This window comes from Molossus molossus, unplaced genomic scaffold, assembly GCF_014108415.1.
Source record: "Molossus molossus isolate mMolMol1 unplaced genomic scaffold, mMolMol1.p scaffold_m16_p_20, whole genome shotgun sequence".
NCBI classification, from domain to species: domain Eukaryota; kingdom Metazoa; phylum Chordata; class Mammalia; order Chiroptera; family Molossidae; genus Molossus; species Molossus molossus.
The window spans coordinates 753,440-778,286 of NW_023425356.1; the positions used below are offsets into that span (position 1 = coordinate 753,440).

General features: G+C 44.3%; 5 protein-coding genes across 5 annotated transcripts; 3 read left to right on the forward strand and 2 right to left on the reverse strand.

The window, feature by feature from the left end:
* Nucleotides 1–87: 87 nt before the first annotated feature.
* LOC118637195 (histone H4) lies at nt 88–503 on the forward strand. The gene has a single exon (XM_036272393.1). It carries the CDS (start codon nt 113–115, stop codon nt 422–424), a length of 312 nt encoding a protein of 103 aa, XP_036128286.1. The 5' UTR covers nt 88–112; the 3' UTR covers nt 425–503.
* A 6,363-nt stretch (nt 504–6,866) lies between these two features.
* On the reverse strand, nt 6,867–7,330 carry LOC118637185 (histone H2B type 1-C/E/F/G/I). Its single transcript, XM_036272383.1, has one exon. The coding sequence runs from the start codon at nt 7,296–7,298 to the stop codon at nt 6,918–6,920; it is 381 nt and encodes a 126-aa protein (XP_036128276.1). The 5' UTR covers nt 7,299–7,330; the 3' UTR covers nt 6,867–6,917.
* Nucleotides 7,331–7,586: 256 nt separating this feature from the next.
* LOC118637173 (histone H2A type 1) lies at nt 7,587–8,043 on the forward strand. Its single transcript, XM_036272372.1, has one exon. It carries the CDS (start codon nt 7,598–7,600, stop codon nt 7,988–7,990), a length of 393 nt encoding a protein of 130 aa, XP_036128265.1. The 5' UTR covers nt 7,587–7,597; the 3' UTR covers nt 7,991–8,043.
* Nucleotides 8,044–8,816: 773 nt separating this feature from the next.
* LOC118637624 lies at nt 8,817–22,486 on the forward strand. The gene is made up of 3 exons (XM_036273186.1): nt 8,817–9,224; nt 20,396–20,501; nt 21,506–22,486. The coding sequence occupies exons 1-3, from the start codon at nt 8,817–8,819 to the stop codon at nt 21,937–21,939; spliced, it is 948 nt and encodes a 315-aa protein (XP_036129079.1). The 3' UTR covers nt 21,940–22,486.
* LOC118637187 (histone H2B type 1-C/E/F/G/I) lies at nt 20,079–20,529 on the reverse strand. The gene has a single exon (XM_036272385.1). The coding sequence runs from the start codon at nt 20,503–20,505 to the stop codon at nt 20,125–20,127; it is 381 nt and encodes a 126-aa protein (XP_036128278.1). The 5' UTR covers nt 20,506–20,529; the 3' UTR covers nt 20,079–20,124.
* Nucleotides 22,487–24,847: the final 2,361 nt, after the last annotated feature.

Sequence of the window (24,847 nt, forward strand, 5' to 3'; positions counted from 1 at the left end):
AACCGCTGTCGAACTGCGCTCTTGCTGTTCTCAATTAGGTCCGCACTCCGCGTATATAAGTGGGTTGTCGTCCAGCGGCAACCTGTTTCGCTTTTGTCTGAGAACTGTAGCCATGTCTGGTCGCGGCAAAGGCGGGAAGGGCCTCGGAAAGGGGGGCGCCAAGCGCCACCGCAAGGTGCTGCGCGACAACATCCAGGGCATCACCAAGCCCGCCATCCGGCGCCTGGCCCGGCGCGGCGGCGTCAAGCGCATCTCCGGGCTCATCTACGAGGAGACCCGCGGGGTGCTCAAGGTGTTCCTGGAGAACGTGATCCGGGACGCCGTCACCTACACGGAGCACGCCAAGCGCAAGACGGTCACGGCCATGGACGTGGTCTACGCGCTCAAGCGCCAGGGCCGCACCCTCTACGGCTTCGGAGGCTAAGTCTGGACCCACCAACCCGCTTCTACAGCAAAACCAAAGGCCCTTTTCAGGGCCGCCCCCCCCTTTCTTTACAAGAGCTCTATGCAACTTTGCTGCTGTGGTGTGGGGAGGGACAAGCAAGAAAGCACGCAGGGCGTTCTCAGCGAGCTCCGCCCCTACCATTGAGGGCAATTGTCTGGCTCTTAGGTCTTGTCTTTGGCAGGTGTCTCCTCTCGCCGCCCTTTGTCCCTTGTAAAAACCCGTTTTTGATGAGCAATATCCATTGTGGCATCTACGGGAAGCTTTGCTGAGAGGTCTTTTTACTGGTGGTTCGGCGAGGGCTCAATGAATTTACAAACGATCTGCGAGAGTGCAGTTTTCCTCTCGGGAATCCAGACCGATCAAAGGAGGACTTAGTAAAATTGCTTTCATATTTAATTTGCTCGAGGTCAGGAAGGGTCGGTACACTTTTGACTCATGCCTACCCCTGCACCCCGGCTGGCTTGTTACCCTCCAACACGGTGGGCTTGGGTTTAAACGTTACTAAACCGTTACCTTCAGGCCGGGCGCCTCCTTAAGGCCGAGGCCAAGCCGTTTGTAAATTCCACGTTTCTCACTCTGGTGTCTAACTTTCTCCGGACCTGGAGGGCCTCTCTTTGCAGTTGTGAAGGAGTTCCCTCCGGTGTTCACAAGCTCTCCGGCCCCCTCTCCTCCCAGCTCGCCACAGGGGACGCGTCCTGTGCGCTCCGGCTCCAACGGCGTCTTCTAAGGCGTCCGGGGTCTAAGTCGCCAATCAATATTCAGCAACTTAATCCTTTCTCTACCAAGTGCCCGTTTCAGGACCACGCACACATTTCCGTAAAAGGGAGCATCTTTTTCTTCGTAACATGCACAATTAAAACTGTCATAACCCAACTTTAGTTTTAAGCTCCGGGTTTGATTGCCAGGCGCAGAGAGTTCATTGTTGGGTATACACTTTTGTTCTTTGCAGCAATCGTGTGTTGAGTGTAAGTTTGCTTGGACTCAGGTTTCAGCGAAGGAGTTCGCGCGTCGTTTAGCTCCCCACGAACCTTTTCAGTTTTCGAGTTTTTCGGGTGCGAAGACGCGTGTGCATGGCTCCCGAATACCAGGGAGAAGTCGAGTTATAGTGCCCGGGAGGTGGCCAGGGACGCTCCTTTCCCCTCCAGTGTCCCCGCGTTTAAAATGGCGGAGGGCGAGGGACAAAGGGCCCGTGCGGGCGGAGGGGGTCCGATACAAAGTCCGCGAGCAGACAGACGTGTGGTTCCCGGGCAGGAGAGCGATGTCTGGTGTGTGCGCGGCTGTGTGCCCTGACCACTAAGTGCTGTATGAAAGGCACTAGGGAGAATTAGAAATGCCCACGCTGGACAGGTGGCAAGTATTGTTCAGCATAAAGACTATATAGCTCTGACTTTACTATAGAAAACTTACATAGGAGGTTGTTACTTCATGGACAACAATATATAAATACCACCCAAACAATTAGTAAGCAGAAGTACCATATTTAGAAGTATACATACAGGCCTCAAGATACTACACCCCAAATTAATAAGTATACTCTATTAAAAAATAAAATATCTGTGTAACCACACTTAACTAAAAACAGATTCCTTAATATCTAATACTCAGCTCACATGTATAAATCCCTATTATGCCCCTAATGTCCTAGAGGAGATACGGTTTGCTCAGAGGTGGATCCAATTACATTTTTAGTGTCAGGTTTCTTAATACACGTTTTTTCCTCTCGCCCCCATCCCCAACTTTTTCTTGACTTTGATTTGCTGGTGTTCTGACTTAGAGGATGTTCTGTTTGTCTTATTTCCTGATGGGGTCATTTTACTTGATTTCTATACCCTGTATGCTCTTCAAGGTAGAAGGGATTTCCATAGATTTTTTTTTGAAATCACGTTAGTATTCTTGTCAAGAAACAGTTTAGAGATGACATTATAATCAGGAACACATGTTGTTAGACTTATCCAAATTCAAGCTAACAGACTGATCACTGGCTTAGGGTGATTGTAAAATCAGGTATTTCTCTTCCCTTGGCAAGTAATGTGTAGGGTGATACTTTAAGATCGGGAAAATCAATGGAGTCATTTTAAATCTCATCTATTTTAAAGATATGGACTCTAGTGCTTACATAGGAAAAGTATCAGATTTTGTTGGAGCTAAGGCACCAGTTTGAGGAGATAAACTTACACGAGGATGTTAATTTAACAAAGAAATTGAGCACATGGCATATACCAGACACTGGGAATTATAACAGTGAACAAAACAATATTTCTATATTCATGGAGTTTATATTTTATTGGGAGGGGCAAACGAAACAAGCAAACATATAGCATGTCAAATGTGCTAAGCGCTGTGAAGACCACTGAAGCAGGGAAAAAGTGATGTTTTAAAATAACGGTAATGGAAGAGTTGGTCAAGCTCATCTGGTTGTAGCTGCAAAATACTGTGCATTTTAATATTTAGCAAGAGCAGTAATAGAATGATCGTTGGGGAAGAACAGTGAGAAAGTAAAGTGCCAAATAAAAGGAAGACCAGGAAGGAAAGCCTGAAGGTAGCAAGGAGTTACTGTGGCTGCACACAGGAGGAAAGGAGACAAGCTCTGGAGGTGAGTAGTTCCCATAAGGCCTTGTAGACCAATTTGTAACTAAACATAATGGGTTCACTGCTTGGAGTACCTGAGCCAAAGGAACACAAGTCTTGTTGCAAGAAAACAGGAGGGCAGGGGAATAATTTCCAAAGCAGTGCCTCCCTGAAGAGAGGCTTAGACATGGCTTATGTACATCATTTTGTTAATTACATGCTGATTTCTAAATTTATCCGGATTTGGCTAATTACACATGGATTTCTTCTTTGCAGTGAGTTAAACTTGGTCAAGCTCATCTGGTTGCAGCTGCAAAATACTGTGCTACATTTTAATATTTTGCAAGAATGACATTGTCATTTTCAAGAACTGCTCAGACCTTGAGACCTTGTCATATCTCACAATTTTCCTGTGATTTTTTAACTCCTCATTCTTGAGGGAATGGGGGTCATACTACTGTAACTCCTTCGTGTGGAGCATGGACAGAGTACGTCTTTGAGTTAGGAATGAAATTCTCTGGCAGCCCGACTGGGGAAGGCTCCAAGCGCTGATACGTCATTGTACCATCTGTCAGTGAAACATTTCTAGTGTGGAGTAGACAAGCCTGACCAAGAGGTTGCTAGAATGTACTGAAGAGTAATTCTGTTGTCTAATAGTGCCATTGTGCTCACTGTAATACCCATCTAAGGAAAAGCGTTCTAAATCTGGTACCATTACTGGGGCTGGCATCACCAGGTGTTAAACATCCAAGAGTTAATGCCTTTAAATTTGGTCACACGGATTACTTGAGTACCTAAAGTTTTCTGCCTTAGAGTGTCAGGGTCTCCTCCATGAATTTCTCTGAAGATGAAACATTACTGAAAAAGCACCAGAATAAAAACAATGATTGCCTAGACTTAGCAAGAATGGCTAGACTTAAAAATAGCCATGGTTAAAGATCTGGTGAGAGTTCATATACACACATAAAAATAATGTAACTTACTTCTTTTTTCCAGAGTTAGGCCTAAGTTGGGCCCTGAATCCAGGGTCTTGGACACAGTTCCTGCCTGAACAACCTGAAATCAAGGGATCAACGGACCTGAAACTGATCCTCCAGCAAGCTGAAGCCAAATGCAAATAGAAACACGAATTAAAGTGATCGCAGGGCCTGACTTACCCACCTCCCTTCCCAAGCAGTGAACCAAACAGGTTAGAGTGGCCACTCCTCTTTGCTGTTGGTCAGCACTGAGTGGGAGTCTCCTGTGAAACAGCTCTCTGTCCGGTGGTGATGCAGAGTAAGTCCTAGATGAACTACTGGTACTGACAGTTCACACCAGGCCTCAAGGCAGTCCCCTTTAGGTCTCATCTGAGTCACCAAATTGGTAACCAAACACAATGGCTTCACCACTTGGAGTATCTGAGACAGGGAACACAGTCTTGTTGGAAGAAAAAGTTTTATTTTTACTTGTGACAAGTAAAAGAGGCAGGGAAATAATTTTCAGAGCTCCGCCTCTGGTTATTCACACATTGATTTCTTCTTATCTGGTTGGGTTCCTGTCAACCTCTTCCAGTTACAGCTGCAAAATACCGTGTTGCATTTTAACCTTTAGCAAGGATAGCATTTAGTGAGAACTACCTGGACCTTGACACCCTAGTCCTATGGAACAGATGTAACACTAACCCTTACTCTGGGAGCCATTGTAGGGTTTTGAGCGGAGAACGGATGTGATCTGATTTGTATTTTTAAATGATCTATCTGAATGCCTGTGTAGAATACACTGTGATGAGGCCAGGGTAGGAGCAGGATCAGTTCAGAGGTTACACAATAATGCAGCTGAGTGATGACAGGAAGTCTTCAAAACAGTGCAGAGGTGAGATGGCCCTACAAGGAGCTTAGGCTGTTAGAAGGAGTTTGCACTGTTCACAATGCCACACCAGGAACCCTAATTGACATCAAATGTTAGCAGGCTTTTTGGCCTACTGCCCTGTTCCAGGCCTTGGAACTCAGATTCAGTGTGGGCAGGAACCAGGGACTTCCACTGACACTGCGATCCGAGGATTTCGCCAAAGCTAATATTTGGGAGGACACTCTGTCCTAAGTGCTTTACTTGTGTTCTTTTATTGATCACCCCAGCAACACGATGTGATAGTTACTCATTATTCTCATTCTAGAGAGGTAAAATAACGCTCACAGAGCATTTAAGTAATTTGCCCAAACTCAACATTCAAACAGGTAGGCAGGACTGCATCATGCCCAGAGGGATTTTCCCTTAACCTACAATTTTTTTTTTATGAACACATTGTTTTAAAAACCGTATTTAAATTTTGCTTCAGAGAACATAGATAAATGCCTTAATTATATGTGGACTTCAGGAAATTTTCTTTACAAGCTCTATTACAAAACTGAGTCACTTATTTAATGTTCACAGATATCTGCTGTGTAGGCATTTGCAGAGAAAGACGTAGCTCACAAGTGGAAAATGAGATCTTTAAGCTCAGGTTTACTCTGCCATTGGCCATGGTTCCCCCTTCATGCCACAGTCCTTAGAAGTTAGATTTGCTGCCTGGTGATCCTTATGTTCCAAATCCTATTTAAAGTATATTCTAAAGAAACTTTGGCTGGTTAAGGACTTTCCTGGGACTCAAAGAACATGTGTCTCCTGGCCACTTTTACTTTTCTCTTACTCTGATCGAATGCCCTTTGAGCCTTTTCTCCATTCCTATTATTACAACTGACCTCTTCCTTGAGAAAAAGTCTAGCAAATACTGTGGAAACAGTCCTTAGAACTAGACAGATGGACACTCAGATCTGTTTTATTTATTTATGTGTGTAAGGGGCCAGTACTCAACCTGAAGGCCTCAGGTCATCCACCTGTCAACTGGCAGTTACCTCACAGGGGTGATTGCAGGATGAACTCTGTGACATGCTGGGGAGCACACAAATGTTAAGTCCTGGAACACTTCTCCCTTAAAGTCACAGGAAATAAAAAAGCAACTGTAATAGAAACACAAAACAAAAACAAAAACACAACTCTGGACAAAGTTTTGGCAGCTGTTCTAAACCTGTGGGTCGCGACCCTTTTGGGGGTGGAACGAGCCTTTCACAGGGGTCGCCTAAGACCATCTGAAAACACATATTTCTGATAGCGATTCATCACAGTAGCTAAATTACAATTATGAAGGAGCAACAAAAATAATTTTATGGTTGGGGGTCACCACATGAGAAACTGTATTGAAGGGTCCCGGCATTAGGAAAGTTGAGAACCAGTGGTTTAGGGAAACTCTGGGAACCCTTGGGGCTGGAGTGAAGCTGACCCACGGAAGGACAATCAAGTCAGCTCATTGCTTAGGAATTCCAGGTAGTTGAAAAATTTACATACCTAGATAGTTTCTCTCCACCCTCAGGATATTGTTTCTTATATCCTCGGATATTAAATTGAATTAAATTAGGGCGGTCCAACAATTCCCCACCTTGCCAAGAGGCACTATTTAGTTTCTTAAGTTGTTTTATTGTAAAAAGAATTACAGATGTCCATCATCCTTTCCACTGAGACCCTCCTCCCCTCTCACCTCCTCTATTTAGCTACTTGGCAGTACAAGAATACTTTCTGTAAATCATTCCGTGGACACAGCGGGCTTGGATGAGAAAAATCAAACTGAAAGAGGCAATTTACAGCTTCGAGGTGGTGTAAGATTGAAAGATCAAAACAAACCTAGGCCCCTTTTATTTGTTACTACAGCAGCAAATGATTCCGATGCTTACAAGTCTTTACTAACTGGAGTAAGGAACAGGGGTCAGTAAATTTAATTTTTATGACCCAGGTTACCTTGAACATCCAGGTCTATAGTTACAGATCTTTGAGACATATGAGTGGCTCTTAAAAGAGCCTTTGGGATTAGGAGTCAAGGAGCTAACTTCCGAGTCTACTTGGAGCTGGTGTACTTGGTGACGGCCTTGGTGCCCTCGGACACGGCGTGCTTGGCCAGCTCCCCGGGCAGCAGCAGGCGCACGGCCGTCTGGATCTCCCGGGACGTGATGGTCGAGCGCTTGTTGTAATGCGCCAGGCGCGACGCCTCGCCCGCGATGCGCTCGAAGATGTCGTTGACGAACGAGTTCATGATGCCCATGGCCTTGGACGAGATGCCGGTGTCGGGGTGCACCTGCTTCAGCACCTTGTACACGTACACCGAGTAGCTCTCCTTGCGGCTGCGCTTGCGCTTCTTGCCGTCCTTCTTCTGCGCCTTGGTCACCGCCTTCTTGGAGCCCTTCTTCGGGGCGGGCGCGGACTTGGCGGGCTCGGGCATGATGGCAAACTTTCTCAGTGGTTAGAAAAAGTACAGACTATGAGAAGAGAACAAAGCGTCCTTTTTATATAGAACCTTGCATGCAAATAAGGTGCTAAAGTCCAGTGTCTTATTGGTGGCTATTTGAGTAACGTCAAAAATACTGACTCTGCCCAATCAGATCGCAAGAATCCCAAAGTCGCATTTTCACGGGATGAAGCCAGTCTTAACCGATGACACAATTTTCGCGCCCAAAAAAGGTTTATAAAAGGGGCGGCTCCCTTTTTCTCACTGGCTCGTAAGAAATTTGTAAGTTCAGCATGTCTGGACGCGGAAAGCAGGGCGGGAAGGCGCGCGCCAAGGCCAAGACGCGCTCCTCGCGGGCCGGGCTGCAGTTCCCCGTGGGCCGCGTGCACCGCCTGCTCCGCAAGGGCAACTACGCCGAGCGGGTGGGGGCCGGCGCGCCCGTGTACCTGGCGGCGGTGCTGGAGTACCTGACGGCCGAGATCCTGGAGCTGGCGGGCAACGCGGCCCGCGACAACAAGAAGACGCGCATCATCCCGCGCCACCTGCAGCTGGCCATCCGCAACGACGAGGAGCTCAACAAGCTGCTGGGCAAAGTCACCATCGCGCAGGGCGGCGTGCTGCCCAACATCCAGGCCGTGCTGCTGCCCAAGAAGACCGAGAGCCACCACAAGGCCAAGGGCAAGTGAAACAACCAAATATCAATGTTTACAACCTACTACTTTTGTTTTACTCAAAGGCTCTTTTCAGAGCCAACACATTTTCACATAAGAGCAAGTACCTGGTGTAATTTGGACATTCATGTAGTATCTCTCCCTCTCTATAGTCTTTACAGTTAATTGCCCGGTAGTTATGTCTTAACTATTTACTGACATTAGTCTAAATGGGTCCTGGGAAAAGGGGCGTTTTAAAGAAAGGGTTTTAGTATAGTTAGCAAGAAACTGAATACGGGAACGTTTACAACCCTCAGTAATCATCAGATGGACAATTTGACTCCAGTGTTACCTAAAAGTTTATCTTTGGCTTCCCTCCTCTATAGAGAACTGTCGACTTTCCAGTTCAGCAAATCCTCCCCTGCGGGAGTTGGGTGGGGGTGGTAGCCTGGGGATTTCCTGTCATATGGGCTCTAAGGATAACAGTCTCTATTAGGGAAAACAAAATTCAAGTAAATCTGTTCTCAACGCGTGGTCCTCAGACTCTAAGGCCCCATTAGATTGATCTACTTAGAATTGGCAGTTCTCAGAATCCCCAAGTGGTTCCCTATTCACAACTTGAAATACAATAAGCTAGAACATTAAAAATCAACTTTTTATCAGACAAAAGAGAAGGGATGGGTGTGGAGCAATTCATTCCGTGTGTATTAATTCACCAATCACCTCGCTAACCTTTCAGCCAATGGCTTCTCTGCGCGGGACTTTTGAAAACCCGTAAAACCAATCAGAGCGTTTTTGAGGATATATAAAGGATACATCCTGTTTATTATCTAAGTTAGTGTATTTCTCTCCTTCTTTTGAAATGGCCCGCACGAAGCAAACTGCTCGAAAGTCGACCGGGGGGAAGGCCCCGCGCAAGCAGCTGGCCACCAAGGCCGCCCGCAAGAGCGCGCCGGCCACCGGCGGCGTGAAGAAGCCGCATCGCTACCGGCCCGGCACGGTGGCCCTGCGCGAGATCCGCCGCTACCAGAAGTCCACCGAGCTGCTGATCCGCAAGCTGCCCTTCCAGCGCCTGGTGCGCGAGATCGCGCAGGACTTCAAGACCGACCTGCGCTTCCAGAGCTCGGCCGTCATGGCTCTGCAGGAGGCGTGCGAGGCCTACCTGGTGGGGCTGTTCGAGGACACCAACCTGTGCGCCATCCACGCCAAGCGTGTCACCATCATGCCCAAGGACATTCAGCTCGCGCGCCGCATTCGCGGGGAGAGGGCATAATAGTCTCCTACCGAGCTTTGACCTTGAACCCAAAGGCTCTTTTCAGAGCCACCTACAGTTTCAATTTGGAGAGCTGGAGCCAAAGGTCTGAAAGTCAAGCCTACTTTTCTCCAGCAATCCAGAGCTTGTTTCAAATAGCTGCAATATTGTTCCCAAGGCAAAACGCATAGCGTTTTCAGGTGAAACTAGTCCATTTGCTGGAGATCTTAAGTAAACATTGGGACAATCACCCTGATTTCCTGCAACAAAGGGTGAACCCTGAAACACCCTCATTCAGTGTAGGAGTTGTGGAGTCAAGTTTTGCTCATTTTAGTCATGGGAGCTCCTAGCTTCGAGTCATTGGTGAACGTTGGAGCTCCTCAGGAACAGTGAATACCTCTGTATTTAAAGTGAAACGCACCCAAGTTCCAGGCTTAACCACAGAACCGGACTTCCCCAGCACTGAATTAATTCCACACTACAGCTTTTGTTCTTAAGTCAGTTCTGTGTATTAAGTTACACTTTTAATGTGTCTTGCGATTTTGTTTGATTTGGGACATTTAAGTGCAGATCTGTTTTCATAAGGTACTCGGTAAACTTGTTTAATTTGCTTGGGGATGGTGGTGGTGAAACGGGACTGCTTGTTTTAGAGTTTCCTCTGATGTTTCAGTGGTCTAAAGTCCCACTCTGGCTGCTTTATACCCCATAAGTGAGAGGTTATGTGCAAAAGTTGCCCCAAGATAGGAGCTTTGCTGCGTAGCGGTCAATAGAATGTTAATATGATATCAGGTGTTCTGAGGGGTGCATGGCAATAGGCCAAGATGTTTCCTTGTGTTTTATGTTGTTTGGAAGGGGCAGTAATTGAGTGTGAAAGTCGGGTTATATGGCATAGATTATGAAAGGTGAGGTTCTTTACTTACAAAAGGTTGGATTTGGGGTGTGCATTTCCTGTTGACCCTAAACTTTGGTCAGTGATCATTGAAAAAGTGGTGCTATGATGACATCGTTGATGTTTGCTTTTTCTTATTAATTCCCACTTTGGTGTAAAGTTAAAAGAGAAGCAGTTTTGGCTTTCCTGTGAAATACTTGTCCTTTTCACACAGAACAGTGAAGGCACTGTTTTACTGAAAATTGATAATCAGAATTTTTTTTTTTAATCCTCACTTGAGGACATTTCTGCATTTATCTTCAGATAGAGAGGGAGGGAGATAGGGAGGAAGAGAGCGAGAGAAACAGACATGAGAGAGTTACATCGAGTGATTGCCACCCACACGACCCCAACTGGGGCCAGGGACAAACTGCAACTGAGGTAAGTTGCCCTTAAGTGGAGACCAAACCCAGGACTCTTGGGTCCGCAGGCCAACACTCTCACTGCTGAGCCAAATCGGCCAGGACATTAAGCAGAATTTCTAATGAGCTTATATTGGTGGCAGAATTGAAGGTGGAGCTCTGAAGACTTTACAGTCTGGGGACAAGTAGTAATTTGGGCATCACTTGGACTTTGCTAGAAATGTGCTCTTAAACCCACCCAGGCCCAATCAGTGTACATGGTTCCAAGTTACCCTCAGGTGATTCTCTTGAATGAAGTTTTAGAACCCTATTCTTTCCTTTTTTAAATTAATTAATTTATTTTTGTTACAGATGTTTCTCCTCCCCCCCCCCCATTCCCCTCCCTCCCCGCCCTGTCCCCAGCTTTGTTGTCCATGTCCAGTGTTCATGCATACATGCATATAAGTTCTATGATTTATCTCTCCCCTAACACTCCCTCTTCAGAGTATTGTCAGTCTGTACCCCACTTCCATATTTCTGGGACTACCCAATTCCTCAGACTGTTATGTTCATTATATTCCACAAATAAGTGAGATCATATACTTGTCTTTCTCTGTTTGGCTTGTTTCACTTAGGATAATACTTTCCAGGTCCCTCCATGTCATCTCAAAGGATAAGAGACCTTTCGTTCTTACAGCTGTATAGTACTCCCTCATGTATATGTAGCATAGCTTTTTTATCCATTCGTCTACTGATGGACATTTGGGCTGTTTCCAGATCTTAGCTATTGTAAATAGTGCTGCTACGAACACGGAGGTACATATATTCCTTCTGATTGGTGTTTCAGGCTTCTTAGGGTACATTCCTAGAAGTGGGATCACTGGGTCAAATGGAAGTTCAATTTTTAATTTTATGAGGTAACACCACATTGTTTTCCATAGTGGCTGCACCAGTCTGCATTCCCACCAGCAGTGTACTAGAGTCCCCTTTTCTCCACACCCTCGCCAACACTTGTTGCTTAATGATTTGTTGATGGCGGCCATTCTGACAGGTGTGAGGTGATACTTCATAGTCATTTTAATTTGCATCTCTCTGATGATTAGTGATGTTAGGCATCTTTTCATATGTCTCTTGGCCATTTGTATGTCCTGTCTGGAGAGGTGTCTATTTCGGTCCTCTGCCCATATTTTCATTGGGTTTTTTTTTTGTCTTCCTTTTGTTGAGTTGTGTGAGCACTCTATATATTTTTGAAATTAACCCCTTATCTGATGTATCATTGGCAATTATACTCTCCCATACAGTGGGTTCCCTTTCCATTTTGATGACTGTATCTTTTGCTATGCAGAAACTTTTGAGTTAAATGTACTCCCATGTGTTCATTTTCTCCTTTGTTTCTGTTGCCTTAGGTGATGTATCAGTGAAAATTCTGCTGCATATGATGCCTGAAATTTTGTTGCCTACATTTTCTCCTAGGATTTTCGTGGATTCATAAATCACATTTAAGTCTGTTATCCATTTTGAGTTTATTCTTGTGTATGGTGTAAGTTGATGGTCTAGTTTCATTTTTTTTTGCATGTAGTTGTCCAATTTTCCCAACACCATTTATTAAAGAGGCTGTCTTTACTCCACTGTATGATCTTGCCATCTTTGTCAAATATTAATTGAGCATATTGCCTTGAGTCCATTTCTGGGTTCTCTGATCTGTTCCACTGGTCTATATGCCTCTTCTTGTGCCAGTACCAGGCTGTTTTGATTACAGTGGCTTTCTAGTATAACCTGAAATCTGGTAATGTGATCCCTCAACTTTGTTCTTCTTTTTCAAGATTGCTGTGGCTATTCGAGGTCTTTTTTGGTTTCATATGAAATTTTGATGTATTTACTCTAGTTCTTGAAGTATGTCGTTGATATTTTGATGGGGATTGCGTTGAATCTATAGATTGCTTTGGGTAGTATGAACATTATAATGATGTTAATTCTTCCAATCCATGAACAAGGTATGTGCTTCCACTTTTTTATATCTTCCTCTATTTCTTTTTTCAATGATCTGTAGTTTTCTATGAATAGGTTTTTTATTTCTTTAGTTAAGTTTATTCTGAGGTATCTTAATTTTTTTGCTGTGATGGTAAATGGGATTTTTTTTTAGTTTCTCTTTCTGTGAGTTAATCATTGGTGTATAAGAATGCCATCGATTTCTTGACGTTAATTTTGTATCCTGCTACTTTGCCAAATTAATTTCTTAAGTCTAGCAAATTTTTAATGGAGTCTCTGGGGTTTTCTACATATAGTATTATGTCATCTGCAAATAATGACAGCTTCACTTCCTCCTTTTCAATTTAGATCCCTTTTATTTTTTCTTCCTGTCTGATTGCTGTGGCTAAGACTTCCAGTACTATGTTAAATAAGAGTGGCGAAAGTGGGCATCCTTCTCTTGTTCCTGTTCTTAAGGGAAATGCTTTTCATTTTTGCCCATTGAGGATGATGTTGGCTGTAGGTCTTTCATATATGGCCTTTATTATGTCGAGATAGGATCCCTCTATTCCCAGATTGCTGAGCATTTTTATCAGAAATGGGTGCTGGATTTTGTCGAATACTTTTTCAGTGTCTATTGATATAATCATATGAATTTTATCTTTCATTTTGTTTATGTGGTGTATCACATTTATTGATTTGGGAATATTGTACCAGCCTTGCATCACTGGCATGAATCCCACTTGGTCATGGTGAATACTTTCTTTTGATGTATTGCTGGGTTCGATTTCCTAGTATTTTGTTCAGGATTTTTGCATCTATGTTCATCAGGAATATTGGTCTGTAGTTTTTTTTTCCTTTGTAGTGTCTTTTTCTGGTTTTGGAATTAGAATTATTCGGCCTCATGAAACAAGTTTGGAAGTCTTTCTTCTTGAATTTTTTGAAATTGTTTGAGGAGAATGGGTGTTAGTTCTTCTTCGCATGTTCAGTAAAATTCCCCCGTGAAACGGCCTGGACCTGGGCTTTTGTTTGCTGGGAGAGTCTTGATTACATCTTCAATCTATTTTGTTGTTATTGGTCTGTTCAAGTTTTCTATCTCTTCCTGGTTCAGTTTCAGGAGACTATGTGTTTCTAGAAATTTGTCCATTTCGCTTAGATTGTTGAATTTGTTGCCGTATAATAATTATTCATAATATCCGTTAACAATCCTTTGTATTTCTGTGGTGTCAGTTATTATTTCTCTTCCTTCATTTCTGATTTTGCGTATTTTGGTTCTCTCTCTTTGTTTGTTGGTGAGTCTAGCTAAGGGTCCATCAATCTTGTTTACCTTTTCAAAGAACCAGCTCTTTGTTTCATTGATCCTTTGAAATTTTTTTTGGTCTCCATGTCATTTATTTCTGCTCTGATCTTTACTATTTCCTTCCTTCTACTTGCTCTGGGGTTTTCTTTTTGTTCACTTTCTAGTTCTTTAGGTTGTGAGGTTAGATAGTCTGGTAGACATTTTTCTTGCTTCTTGAGGTAAGTCTGTAGTGCTATGAACTTCCCTCTCAGAACTGCTTTTGCTGCATCCCATAAATTTTGTGTTGTTGTGTGTTCATTTTCATTGGTTTCCAGGAAGTTTTTAATTTCTTTCTTGGTCTCCATGGTAACCTATTTATTGTTCAATGACAGGTTTTTAAGCCTCCATGTTTACAAATGTCTTTGCATGTTCTGTTTGCAAGTGATTCCTAGAGTTGCATGCCATTGTGATCTGAGAAGATGCTTGATATGATTTCACTCTTCTTGAACTTGTAGAGACTTAGTTTGTGCCCTAACATGTGGCACATCTTTGAGAATGTCCCATGTGTACCTGAGAAGAATGTGAATTCCGCAGTTTTGGGGTGTAATTCTCTGTAGATATCTATTAAGTCCATTTGATCTAGCGCTTCATTTAGAGTTTGTGTTTCCTTGTTAATTTTTTGTCTAGAGGATCTATCCAGTGATGTCAACAGGGTATTGAAGTTCCCTGCTATGATTGTATTGCTGTTGATTTCTCCTTTGAAGTCCTCCAAAAGATTTTTAATATATGTTGGTGCTCCTGTATTGGTGCATATATGTTTACCAAGGTTATATTTTCCTGTTGGATAGATCTTTTCAATATTATGTAGTGGCCTTCTTTGTCTCTAGTTATGGCCTTCATTTCGAAATCTACTTTATCAGATATGATTATTACTACCTCAGCTTGTTTTTGCTTTCTGTTTGCTTGAAAGATTTTTTTCCATCCCTTTGCTTTCACCCTATGTGAGTCTTTTGTTGTGAGGTGGGTCTCTTGCAAACAACATATAGATGAGTCATGTTTTCTTATCCAGTCAGCTAATCTGTGTCTTTTTATCGGAGCATTCAGTCCATTCACATTTAAGGTGATAATTGATATGTACTGATTTATTGCCATTTTTGTTTAGTGTGGTTCTATTTCTCTTCCTATTTCCTCTACTAATTACAGCACTCTGTTTTGCATATTTTGCAGTGCTGGTTTGGTGCTAATGTATTCCCTTACCCCCCCCCCCCCTTTTTTTTTGTCTGTGCAGCTCTTTATTTGACCTTCTATTTTGAATGATAGCCTTGCTCGATAGAGTAGTCTTGAATTCAGATCATTGTTTTTCATGACCTTGATTACTTCATGCCATTCTCTTCTGGCCTGTAGTGTTTCTATTGAGAAGTCAGCTGAGAGCCTTATGGGGGTTCCTTTGTTGGTAACCTGTTGCTTATCTCTTGCTGCTTTTAGGATTCTCTCTTTGTCTTTAATTTTTGGCAGTTTGATTACTATGTGTTTTCGTGTGGGCCTGTTTGGGTTCTTCTTACTTGGGGCTCTCTGTGCTTCTTGAACTTGAATGTCATCTTCCTTCACCAAGTTAGGAAAGTTTTCAGTCACTATTTCTTCAAATATATTCTCTAACCCTTGCCCATTTTCCTCCTCTTTGGGGACTACTATGATGCGAATGTTACTATGTTTCCAGTTGTCCCACAGATCTCTTAACCTATCTTTCTGTTATTAAATTATTTTTTCCTTTTGTTTTTCTGCTTGCTTGATGTTTTCTACCCTGTCTTCTAATTCACTGATCCGGTCCTTAGCTTACTATACTCTGCTGGTTAGTCCTTCCAATGTGTTCTTAATTTCTGCTATGTCATTCTTCATTTCCACTTGGTTGGTTTTCAATGTTTCTATATCTTTACTCATGGTGCTGATGTCCTTACTGATGCTGTTGAGCTTCCTGAAGATCATGGCTCTGAACTCTACCTCTGATAATTTGCTTAGTTGCATTTCATTTATCTCATTTTCGATAGAGTTCTCTTGTTCTTTCATTTGGAATTTGATTCTTTGTTTCACCATTTTGGCTATCTTGGGTTTTGGAGCCTGCAAATTTTCCCTGTGGGTGTTGGTGTTCTGCTGTTTCGGCTCCTCTACTGGGTTTGGATGAGCCTAGGTGGGCCCACGTTAAACACCACTGTCAATTCTTACTTTCCTGGGTATATTTGCAAGCCCAGGAAAGGTTCAATTTTCCTCTAGCTTTTTCCTGTGGCTAGTAGTCTCAGTTACTCAGTGCCTTGGAATGTAGCCCTGTTGTTCTGCATAAGGGGATTTCCAGAGGGTGGGATAGATGCTGGTTGTTAATGAGCCTCAATTTGCATTTCTTTGCCTTACCTGGGAAAGGCTGAATGTGGGTGGGTGCTTTTCCCCACAGCTCTGGGAAGGAGCACACTGGCCATTGTCCTTTGTGGCCACAACTCAGGAAAAACTCCGAGTGCCCTCCAAATCCTGGGTGTCCCCACAGAGTTCCAGCACAGTCTGCCTTCCCTCTGCCGTAGCACCCAGGTGAGTGACTGTGCTATTTTAGCACTCTGTCCCTCTGTCCGGCTCTCTGTGCTGTGGAGCGGGCTTGGTCTTTATTCCCCAAGGGCGCTGCTCACAGCTAAGACTGCTGCTGTCTGTGGGCTCCCAGCCTACCACCCTCTTGTGCCTCCGCAGATCCTACCAGGGTCCCTTGTTACATGGTCCTGTCCTGCTCCTTTTTTGTTGCTTTTTTCTGAGGATTTGTCTTTATTTTAGTTGTAATTCCCGTTTGGTCCTGAGAGATTTTCTGTGTAGCTCTATTCACTCTACCTCCATGTTCACATCCTCTAAGCCTATCTTGTGCACAGCTGGGTCACACAGGCCTTTCTGGTGCCCCTGCACCCTGTAGGTCCTGTGGATAACTGGATCGCTCAGTCTCTTTGCGGACCCGGCTCTATGCCTATGTTATGGGATACTGGGTCACACAGGCCTCTCTAGTGCTTCAGCACCCCAGAGGTCCCGTGGGTAATTGGATGGCACAGTCCCTGCTGGGTCTCACGGGCCTCTCTGATGCTTCAGCACCCTGCAGTTCCTGCGGGCAGGCATCTGATTGCACTAGTCTCTGGGGATCTGGCTTCCCACTGCATTTGTGAGCTACTGGACCGCACAGGCCTCTGTGGAGCCCCAGGTCCCGCCGCTAGAGGCTGGGGAGTGCTGCTGCCTTGTGTTGCTGCCTCAACTCCTCCTCAGCTTTTGCTGTAGTTTTTTGATGGGTCTCAACTGCTGGTCTGTGCTTCTGTTGCCTGGGGATGGATGTCTGCTCCCCAGCCTTTGTTGCTGGGGGTATATCTCGACTCTGATTGGGCTGCTATTATGGGGGATGGTGCTGGGCTCTGGGCTCTCTGCGGCTTCCGCGACCGGCACCTTGGGAGCTCCACTACTGTGCACTGGTCTGTGTTGACAGAGTGTCCACTGGTCCTATGGTGCCAGGTGTGCTGGTGGGCTCAGGTTGCTGGGCCCTAGCTGCTCTACTGCCTCCTCCCAGGGAAGCCCCAGGATCTTCCAAAATGGTGGGACCTCCCTGCAGAGCAGGGAGAAGCGCCCTGAAGGTCCGCTCAGCGTAGCCGGCTGCTCCATCCACAGCACAGGGACCTTCTGCTCCGCGGCTTTGCACTGCTCGGGTTTGGTTGTCCACCTTCACGTCCACTCACACACTCTCACACACTCATTCATTCTCTCACACACTCACTCTCCCTATGGTCCTGCCCACTGCCATCTTCCTAGAACCCTATTCTTTAAATTGGTATTTTCTGGTCTCTGCAGGACCTTGCACCAGGAGTAACCATTTGCATATTGCATGTTTATTTCCATCGTAGAAATAAGTGTCCTCTAAAGTAATGAACCATGACAATGTGTACCTAACACACTTTGATTTCATCATAGATGTGAGGTCTCAATGTTGGCAGTACATTACATCTGGTATGTCCTCTAAATGAGTTTAGAGAAAAGGACTGAGGCATGTAGGATTGGAACTTGAGTACCAGATTCTTGTACTTGGAATGTGTATTAAATCCAGCAGGTCCTGGACGGTGTGGCTCAGTTGTTGAGCATTAACCCATGCACAAGGAGGTTACTGGTTTGATTCTGGTCAGGGCCCATGCCCACGTTGTGGGCCCGATCCCCAGTGCAGGGCGTGCAGGGCGTGCAGGGGCAGCCAATTGATGGTCTCTCTCATCGATGTTTCCATCTCTCTCTCTCCCTCCCTCTCATTTTTTTTTTCTCTCTAAAATCAATAAAGGAAAAAAATAAAATAAAAAATAAAACCAGCAGGGTGTCACTGGACATCAAACTCAGTCTGAGAGTGATTGTAGAAGGCATTGAGTCTGACCATCTAGGCCTCCCTCAACATTTCACATTAGTTTCCTGACTTTCCAAGCCCTGTGATGATTGTGTGCAGCTCCATTTAAACTCCCAGTGCCCTCAAGCACTATTCACCTGAAAATGACCACTTAATTCTAACAAGAATTGTATTATCTTATTTTCCACTGAAACAATCCTTGACAGTATTTACAACTCATTTTTGTTGTATTAAAAAAACCCCTGTGTCCTTCTGAGGCCTTATTTTCCCTCTTGTCTTACTTATACTGCCTTTAGACATGGCCTGTGGCAGGGACTGTCATGTTACCAGAAATTGATTTTTCTTTTTTATTTAGTAATTAAACACCACAAGCGTCCTTTGCAGTTAGGTATGGCCATTATTTTCGGTCCATGGTATTTTAGCAGAGATGAAATTATACCTCTCTCAGCTTTTCACACATTGGTGGAGGTATGACCTTGTCCCTGCTGTTTTCTTCGCTCAGTACAGAATGTGGATGTGATGGCTGTAGCTGGTGCCACACTGGAACACAAGGTGGACAGGGCAAATTCAGAATGACCAATAGACTGGAGCGAAATTACCTTAAAGCAATGGTAGCCTCCAAATCCACTGCCAGGCCATCCTTTTCCAAGGTCATGGAACAAAAGGTTCACAGACCGGTTGAAATTTCCTGATTTATTTATTTTTATCGAATTAATTTTAAACACACATTAAGAAACAAGGGGAAAGACACTGGGCAATTTAACGTTCCAGATAGATCGTGAATGGGACAGTCACAGTACTCGAATCCTCGGTTTTCTTTATTCACCTCTTTCTCCCTCCCTTCTTCCTCCCCATGAATTTCTTCTCTGCTGACAGGGTGGAATTGAGATCCAGAGTTCAGCAAAGGGGTCCACAGATGGGAGGCTGTGTACTTGGCCCTGCATCTCTCCAATAGAACAGACATGTTGGATCAAATAACTTCAATCTGCTGTTAACTGCAGTCCATAAGTTGAAATTTGAACTCTACACATTTTTGTAATTCCTCTCTTCCCTTGTTATCCCTTATTCTACCTTCCTTCTAGAACTACCTCCAGGGAACGCGAACATTTCAGGTTAAGTTTGAGCACTGTTTAAATATCCATTTTATTTATTTATTTTTAAAATAATTTTTTTTTCTTTATTGATTTTAGAGAGAGAGGAGAGAAAACATGAACTGGCTGCCTCCTGCACGCCCCCCACTGGGGATCAGGCCCACAACCTGGGCATGTGCCCTGACCGGGAATCGAACCTGCAACCTCTCGGTGCATGGGTTGATGCTCAACCACTGAGTCACACCAGCCAGGTTAAATATCCATTGTAGATGATGAGCCCTCTGAGGATTGCTCACTGCTTTTTTCCTGGCACTTGGCACTTTCTGAAAATTAAGACTCTCGATAAATGAACTCAAGAGCCCCTAGTTTCTCCATTCAACGTCACTTAGGGGACAATCTCAGGCACTCAGACATGTTAGACTCCTCTGCAGCAACCCAACTCCATGATCCCATAGAATAGCCCATGAGGGTGGATTTAGAGTCCAACATTGGGAGTATCTGTATGCTTGTTAATCGAGGTATTTTTAATGAAAATTCACAGCTGAAACTTTGATTCTCAATGTGTTTGAGGTTTCCCTCTATTATCCGTTTCTCTTGTAAAACCTATTTAACCTTTACCAAACAAGTCTAAAATGTTTACTTGTATAACTAAAGGCTTGAATAACTATTCCAGCAACCTCCTTCCAGTTTCTTATTCTCACCCAATCCAATACTTCTGTATATATTAGAAAGTAGTATCCTATCTCACCAGGTGTACACAAAAAATACAATGCCCTCTTTAAATGTGTAACTTTTGTCAACAAATATGGACGGCATTTCCGCAAAGATAACTGCACCCCAAGTTAGAGCTCTTTATATGAAAAGATGAGTGGCTCTGAAAAGAGCCTTTGGGGTTAGAAGTCAAGCCGTTAACTTGCGGATCTACTTGGAACTGGTGTACTTGGTGACGGCCTTGGTGCCCTCGGACACGGCGTGCTTGGCCAGCTCCCCGGGCAGCAGCAGGCGCACGGCCGTCTGGATCTCCCGGGACGTGATGGTCGAGCGCTTGTTGTAATGCGCCAGGCGCGACGCCTCGCCCGCGATGCGCTCGAAGATGTCGTTGACGAACGAGTTCATGATGCCCATGGCCTTGGACGAGATGCCGGTGTCGGGGTGCACCTGCTTCAGCACCTTGTACACGTACACCGAGTAGCTCTCCTTGCGGCTGCGCTTGCGCTTCTTGCCGTCCTTCTTCTGCGCCTTGGTCACCGCCTTCTTGGAGCCCTTCTTCGGGGCGGGCGCGGACTTGGCCGGCTCAGGCATGCTGTAGGGTTTAGAATAAGAAAACAGGAAACTGAGTGTTTCGGCAAGACTGGCCTTTATTTATATGACTTCTATGCAAATAGGTACTTAATCTTCTCAGTTCCTGATTGGATGAATACATTCGGTAGAAACCTTTTAGGCAATCAAGGGGCTTTCAAATCTACTTATTAACTGTTTATGAGTAAGCCGCCCTGAATTCTTATCTCTTAGAAATTTTCATATTCACAACAGTGCAAAAAATTAAATGTCTTGTCAACCTTATCTATTTATGAACCTTATCTTTCCTTCGATGCAGATCTAAAGAGACAAGACGTGATGTAGACTTATGACCATATAGTTTCCTGCCAAATCAGTTACCGGGTTGCTAATGCTAGAAAAGAGCACCTAGAAGTTATTTTCATATTTAAATATGTTCAAAATTATACCCTTGACATTCACAGTTTGGTCTGATCAAAGCTGGCAACATTTAAGCTTTTGCAAAACTCAAAGAAACTTCACATTTCCACAGCGGTGGGATTATTCTGGTACCTGGGTACACAGTATATGAAAGTGATGTCAGTGTTTGTTGGAAAGTTAGAAATTTTGATATATGGTGCTTGTACTCCGGGAATAAAACATCTCTTCTAAGTCTAAGGTTTATAAAGGATGAAATGATTGGATTGATCATACTCAAATGCGAGGTTTTTGAGAAGGTTGAGAAACCCTGTAACTTTCATTTTTGTCTCCTCCCAAATTTATTCCAAAACAAAGAGAGTAAGGAAATTATTGAGGAGATTAAACAAAACCGATTAAGGAATGCCTACATGTTATTTATAGGGTGGGGTGAAGGGCGGAGACCTAAATGAAAAGATAACTGAGCAACTTTCAATTTTTTAAGTACACTGGATAGCCAATCACAAGGCCTATTTAAAGTGCACTGCGCGGAATTTGAACATTTGAACCAATCAGGAGCAGTTTGATGTTATAAATAAGAGCGAGACCAGACTGAGACACAGCTGAGAACTTTGTTTGCGAGCTGTTACCATGGCCCGCACCAAGCAGACTGCTCGCAAGTCCACGGGCGGGAAGGCGCCGCGCAAGCAGCTGGCCACCAAAGCCGCCCGCAAGAGCGCGCCGGCCACCGGCGGCGTGAAGAAGCCGCACCGCTACCGGCCCGGCACGGTGGCCCTGCGCGAGATCCGCCGCTACCAGAAGTCCACCGAGCTGCTGATCCGCAAGCTGCCCTTCCAGCGCCTGGTGCGCGAGATCGCGCAGGACTTCAAGACCGACCTGCGCTTCCAGAGCTCGGCCGTCATGGCTCTGCAGGAGGCGTGCGAGGCCTACCTGGTGGGGCTGTTCGAGGACACCAACCTGTGCGCCATCCACGCCAAGCGCGTCACCATCATGCCCAAGGACATCCAGCTCGCGCGCCGCATCCGCGGGGAGAGGGCGTAATAGTCTTTCCTACCGAGCTTTCATCTTGAAACCAAAGGCTCTTTTCAGAGCCACCTAAAATTATTTGAAGAGCTGTTAGCAAAGACCTGAAATTTGTCTGGTGTCCCTAAACTAGGCGGTGGAAGGCCGTTGGTAGCCAAGGCAGGTGTGTAAGCGTGCAGCTGTTGCCACTCAACTGCCCTCCCCCCACGACTGCATCCTGTTGTCCCTGAAGCACCGTGTGCAGCATTCCCGGGCCAGGCCCGTAGCTGGAGAAACGAGTCAACGAATGGTAGCAAGACAGAAATCAGAACTTGAAAAGATGAAGCTGAATAATTCCTTCTGCTGGAAATCCTAACCATGGTGACAGCAGCAGCACCCTTTTGGTTTGCAAGTAGGATGCTGCCTGTTTCCTGACTTTGTTAAAGGAGCTCTGGAAACGCCGCTGGGTTTACTTTAATCCCGGGTGGAGGGGATTTAATGTGTGTATGAGTCTGGGAGGTGCTGTCGCAGCATACAGGAATGGAGATCGATTAAAATTAGAATTGCCAGGAAACGCTGGGTGTTAATTCTTTCCGTTCATATGTAATTTACTGGGACTTGATTTCTATTCTCAGGCCGGGCCCCTCCCTCTGCCCGAGGCCACACAGTTTATAAATTACCGTTGACTAGAGGAACGGGTCAGCGTTGTGTCTCATTTCCTCTGAGATCGGAGGAACTCACTTTACATTTCTGAAGGGAGGAGCTCCCTCCTGTGGTCACAGGCTCTTGGGTACCAGCTCCACCCCTCCTCCCCTGGACTCCAGCTCAGCTCATTTTCCTTTAACTCCGTGTTCTGTAAATTTTATTTGCTTCCTCGTTTTTTATTATGGACCATTCAAACACTTTAATATGTTTATAAAATTAAAAAAATAAAGTATATCATAAGATTAATAAATCAGCCAAGTAAATAATTTGCATTTTTTATTTAATGCTTGATTTATTTAGATTTTTCCATTTAATAGAAGAATGAAGTCATGTACACAAGTAATGTCTGGCATTTGAGAAAATGCTATTTACATAAAACAGATTTAAAATACATAGTATTTGTATTGTAATGCAATAATAGGGTCTTGGGATTCAAACAAGCAAGTTTGATATCAAGTTTGCATTCTAGTTATTTGCTCTGCCAAAAAAACCATACTGGAGGTAAATTTGGTGTATACTTCCTGAGGAAAGTGTTGATGGCTGCTTAAGAGAAAAACTAAGGTCTTTCTCTGACACTGGAGGAAATATTGAATCAGCAGTTCAGTTGCCATTGGATCTATAAAGACTGAAGGGCCGGTGTGGGGATGTGCTGACATGTTCATAACCCCATAATTGATTGGCAAGTTATTGTGCTGACTTGTTTATAGCTCCATAATTGATGATTGGGAAAGTCACTGTGTGCCCTCTAGCTGAACCTGTTGTGTAAAGAATTTTAGAATACTTCCTGAACCAAGAAATTGTTGGGAGCTGGCTACGTATCTGACAGAGTCCACGGAACCTGGGGGTCTTGAGTCAGAGACTCGACCTCCCCCACAGTCTCAAGGAATTAGGCTTGCATTGTGTATGTGCAGCTCGGGGCTAAATGTGACCCCATGTACCTTGAAATACCTGGGTGTGCCTGGGTGTTCCTGTTATCCACAAGGCAAACTAATTTTATGCAGCATTGTTGTAGCCCTGGGAATTATATCAAGAAGATCCTATTTTCTTATATCATTAATCTTTTGCTGTGAGGTGTAAAAGGCATGTAATAAGGCATATCGAGGCTGATCTCAAAGACTGTCACAGAGGTGTTCGGAATCAGGCGCCGGCCATCCGGCTAATAAACAGCTCTTATTTGGACTTCAGTTCTCTAGTGGTCTTTCTTTGACTCTGTTGCACTACAACAGGGGACAGACATCTAGGAGTGTCTTTCCTGGGCATGTCTGGTTGCAGTATAAAGTGGGAAGGCCCTCCCCAAACTACATAATTTATTTTCCATCTGAAGGCTAGAAACAGGTGACATGAATCATTCATTGCATGGTATTTGACCCTTAGAGAAGCTTGTCTGATGTGCAGGTTTTCTCTTTTGTGCTACTTGAATAAAAGAGAGTAAGAGTAGACAGTTTTAAGGTACAATTGTGCATTTAGTCAACTCATTTAATACTCAAAGCAACCCAAGACACAGACATCAGAATTACCTCAATTTAAGAAATGTTACTGAGGTCCGGGGTGTATAAGTAATTTATCCATTCCCACAGGGGAGGCTGAGGTTTGAAGCCAGGGAATCTAGCCCCAGGGATATTTGCTTTCTTTCTGCAAAGCCCCAGGGTAACAGTGAATAATGCTTTCCATACTATCTTCTTGTGGTTGTTGTGGGGTAGTTCTTAAATGTTCAATAGCCTTTGTAGGGAAGGCAGATTTTAGCCCTACTTTCTTAGAGTTCTTGGCTGGACCTGAGAATTAAATTGACATAAAGCTGATAGGGAGCAGCAGAGGCTATTCCCTGCCCCCACCCCCCAAAAACAGAGGAATCAGAGAAACATATGATATGGGTCAGGAAGAAAGGTACTACAAAACCTTGTGAGGAGACTGTGAAGGTAGGAGTAATAGGGTGATGTAGCAGAGATTAAAATCTTAGTATCATTTTGCATTTGGCAATTACTAGGTAATTGGTAATCATGGCAAGTATTTGTTAGTGAGTGACTGGTGCAGAAATCATAATCATTGTGACTTAAGTATTGAAGCATTGGAAATTTGATAAAATGGAGACTCTAGTAATTGATAGGGTTGTGGGTCAAGTTGAGAGAAACAATATATTTATATACAAGGTGGAGCAAAAGTAGGTTTAGAGTTGTTCGTATGGAAAATATTTAATAATACAAGAATAAACTCTGTTTTGAGTACTCACAACAGTAAACCTACT

Excerpts from the sequence above, each read along its gene's own strand:
- LOC118637195 (XM_036272393.1), top strand. The coding sequence starts at position 113 with ATGTCTGGTCGCGGCAAAGGCGGGAAGGGCCTCGGAAAGGGGGGCGCC.
- LOC118637185 (XM_036272383.1), bottom strand. The coding sequence starts at position 7,298 with ATGCCCGAGCCCGCCAAGTCCGCGCCCGCCCCGAAGAAGGGCTCCAAG.
- LOC118637173 (XM_036272372.1), top strand. The coding sequence starts at position 7,598 with ATGTCTGGACGCGGAAAGCAGGGCGGGAAGGCGCGCGCCAAGGCCAAG.
- LOC118637624 (XM_036273186.1), top strand. The coding sequence starts at position 8,817 with ATGGCCCGCACGAAGCAAACTGCTCGAAAGTCGACCGGGGGGAAGGCC. Across the intron at positions 9,225-20,395 it reads GCATTCGCGGGGAGAGGGCA|CTCTCCTTGCGGCTGCGCTT; the intron begins TAATAGTCTCCT and ends TACACCGAGTAG. Across the intron at positions 20,502-21,505 it reads CGCGGACTTGGCCGGCTCAG|AACTTTGTTTGCGAGCTGTT; the intron begins GCATGCTGTAGG and ends GACACAGCTGAG.
- LOC118637187 (XM_036272385.1), bottom strand. The coding sequence starts at position 20,505 with ATGCCTGAGCCGGCCAAGTCCGCGCCCGCCCCGAAGAAGGGCTCCAAG.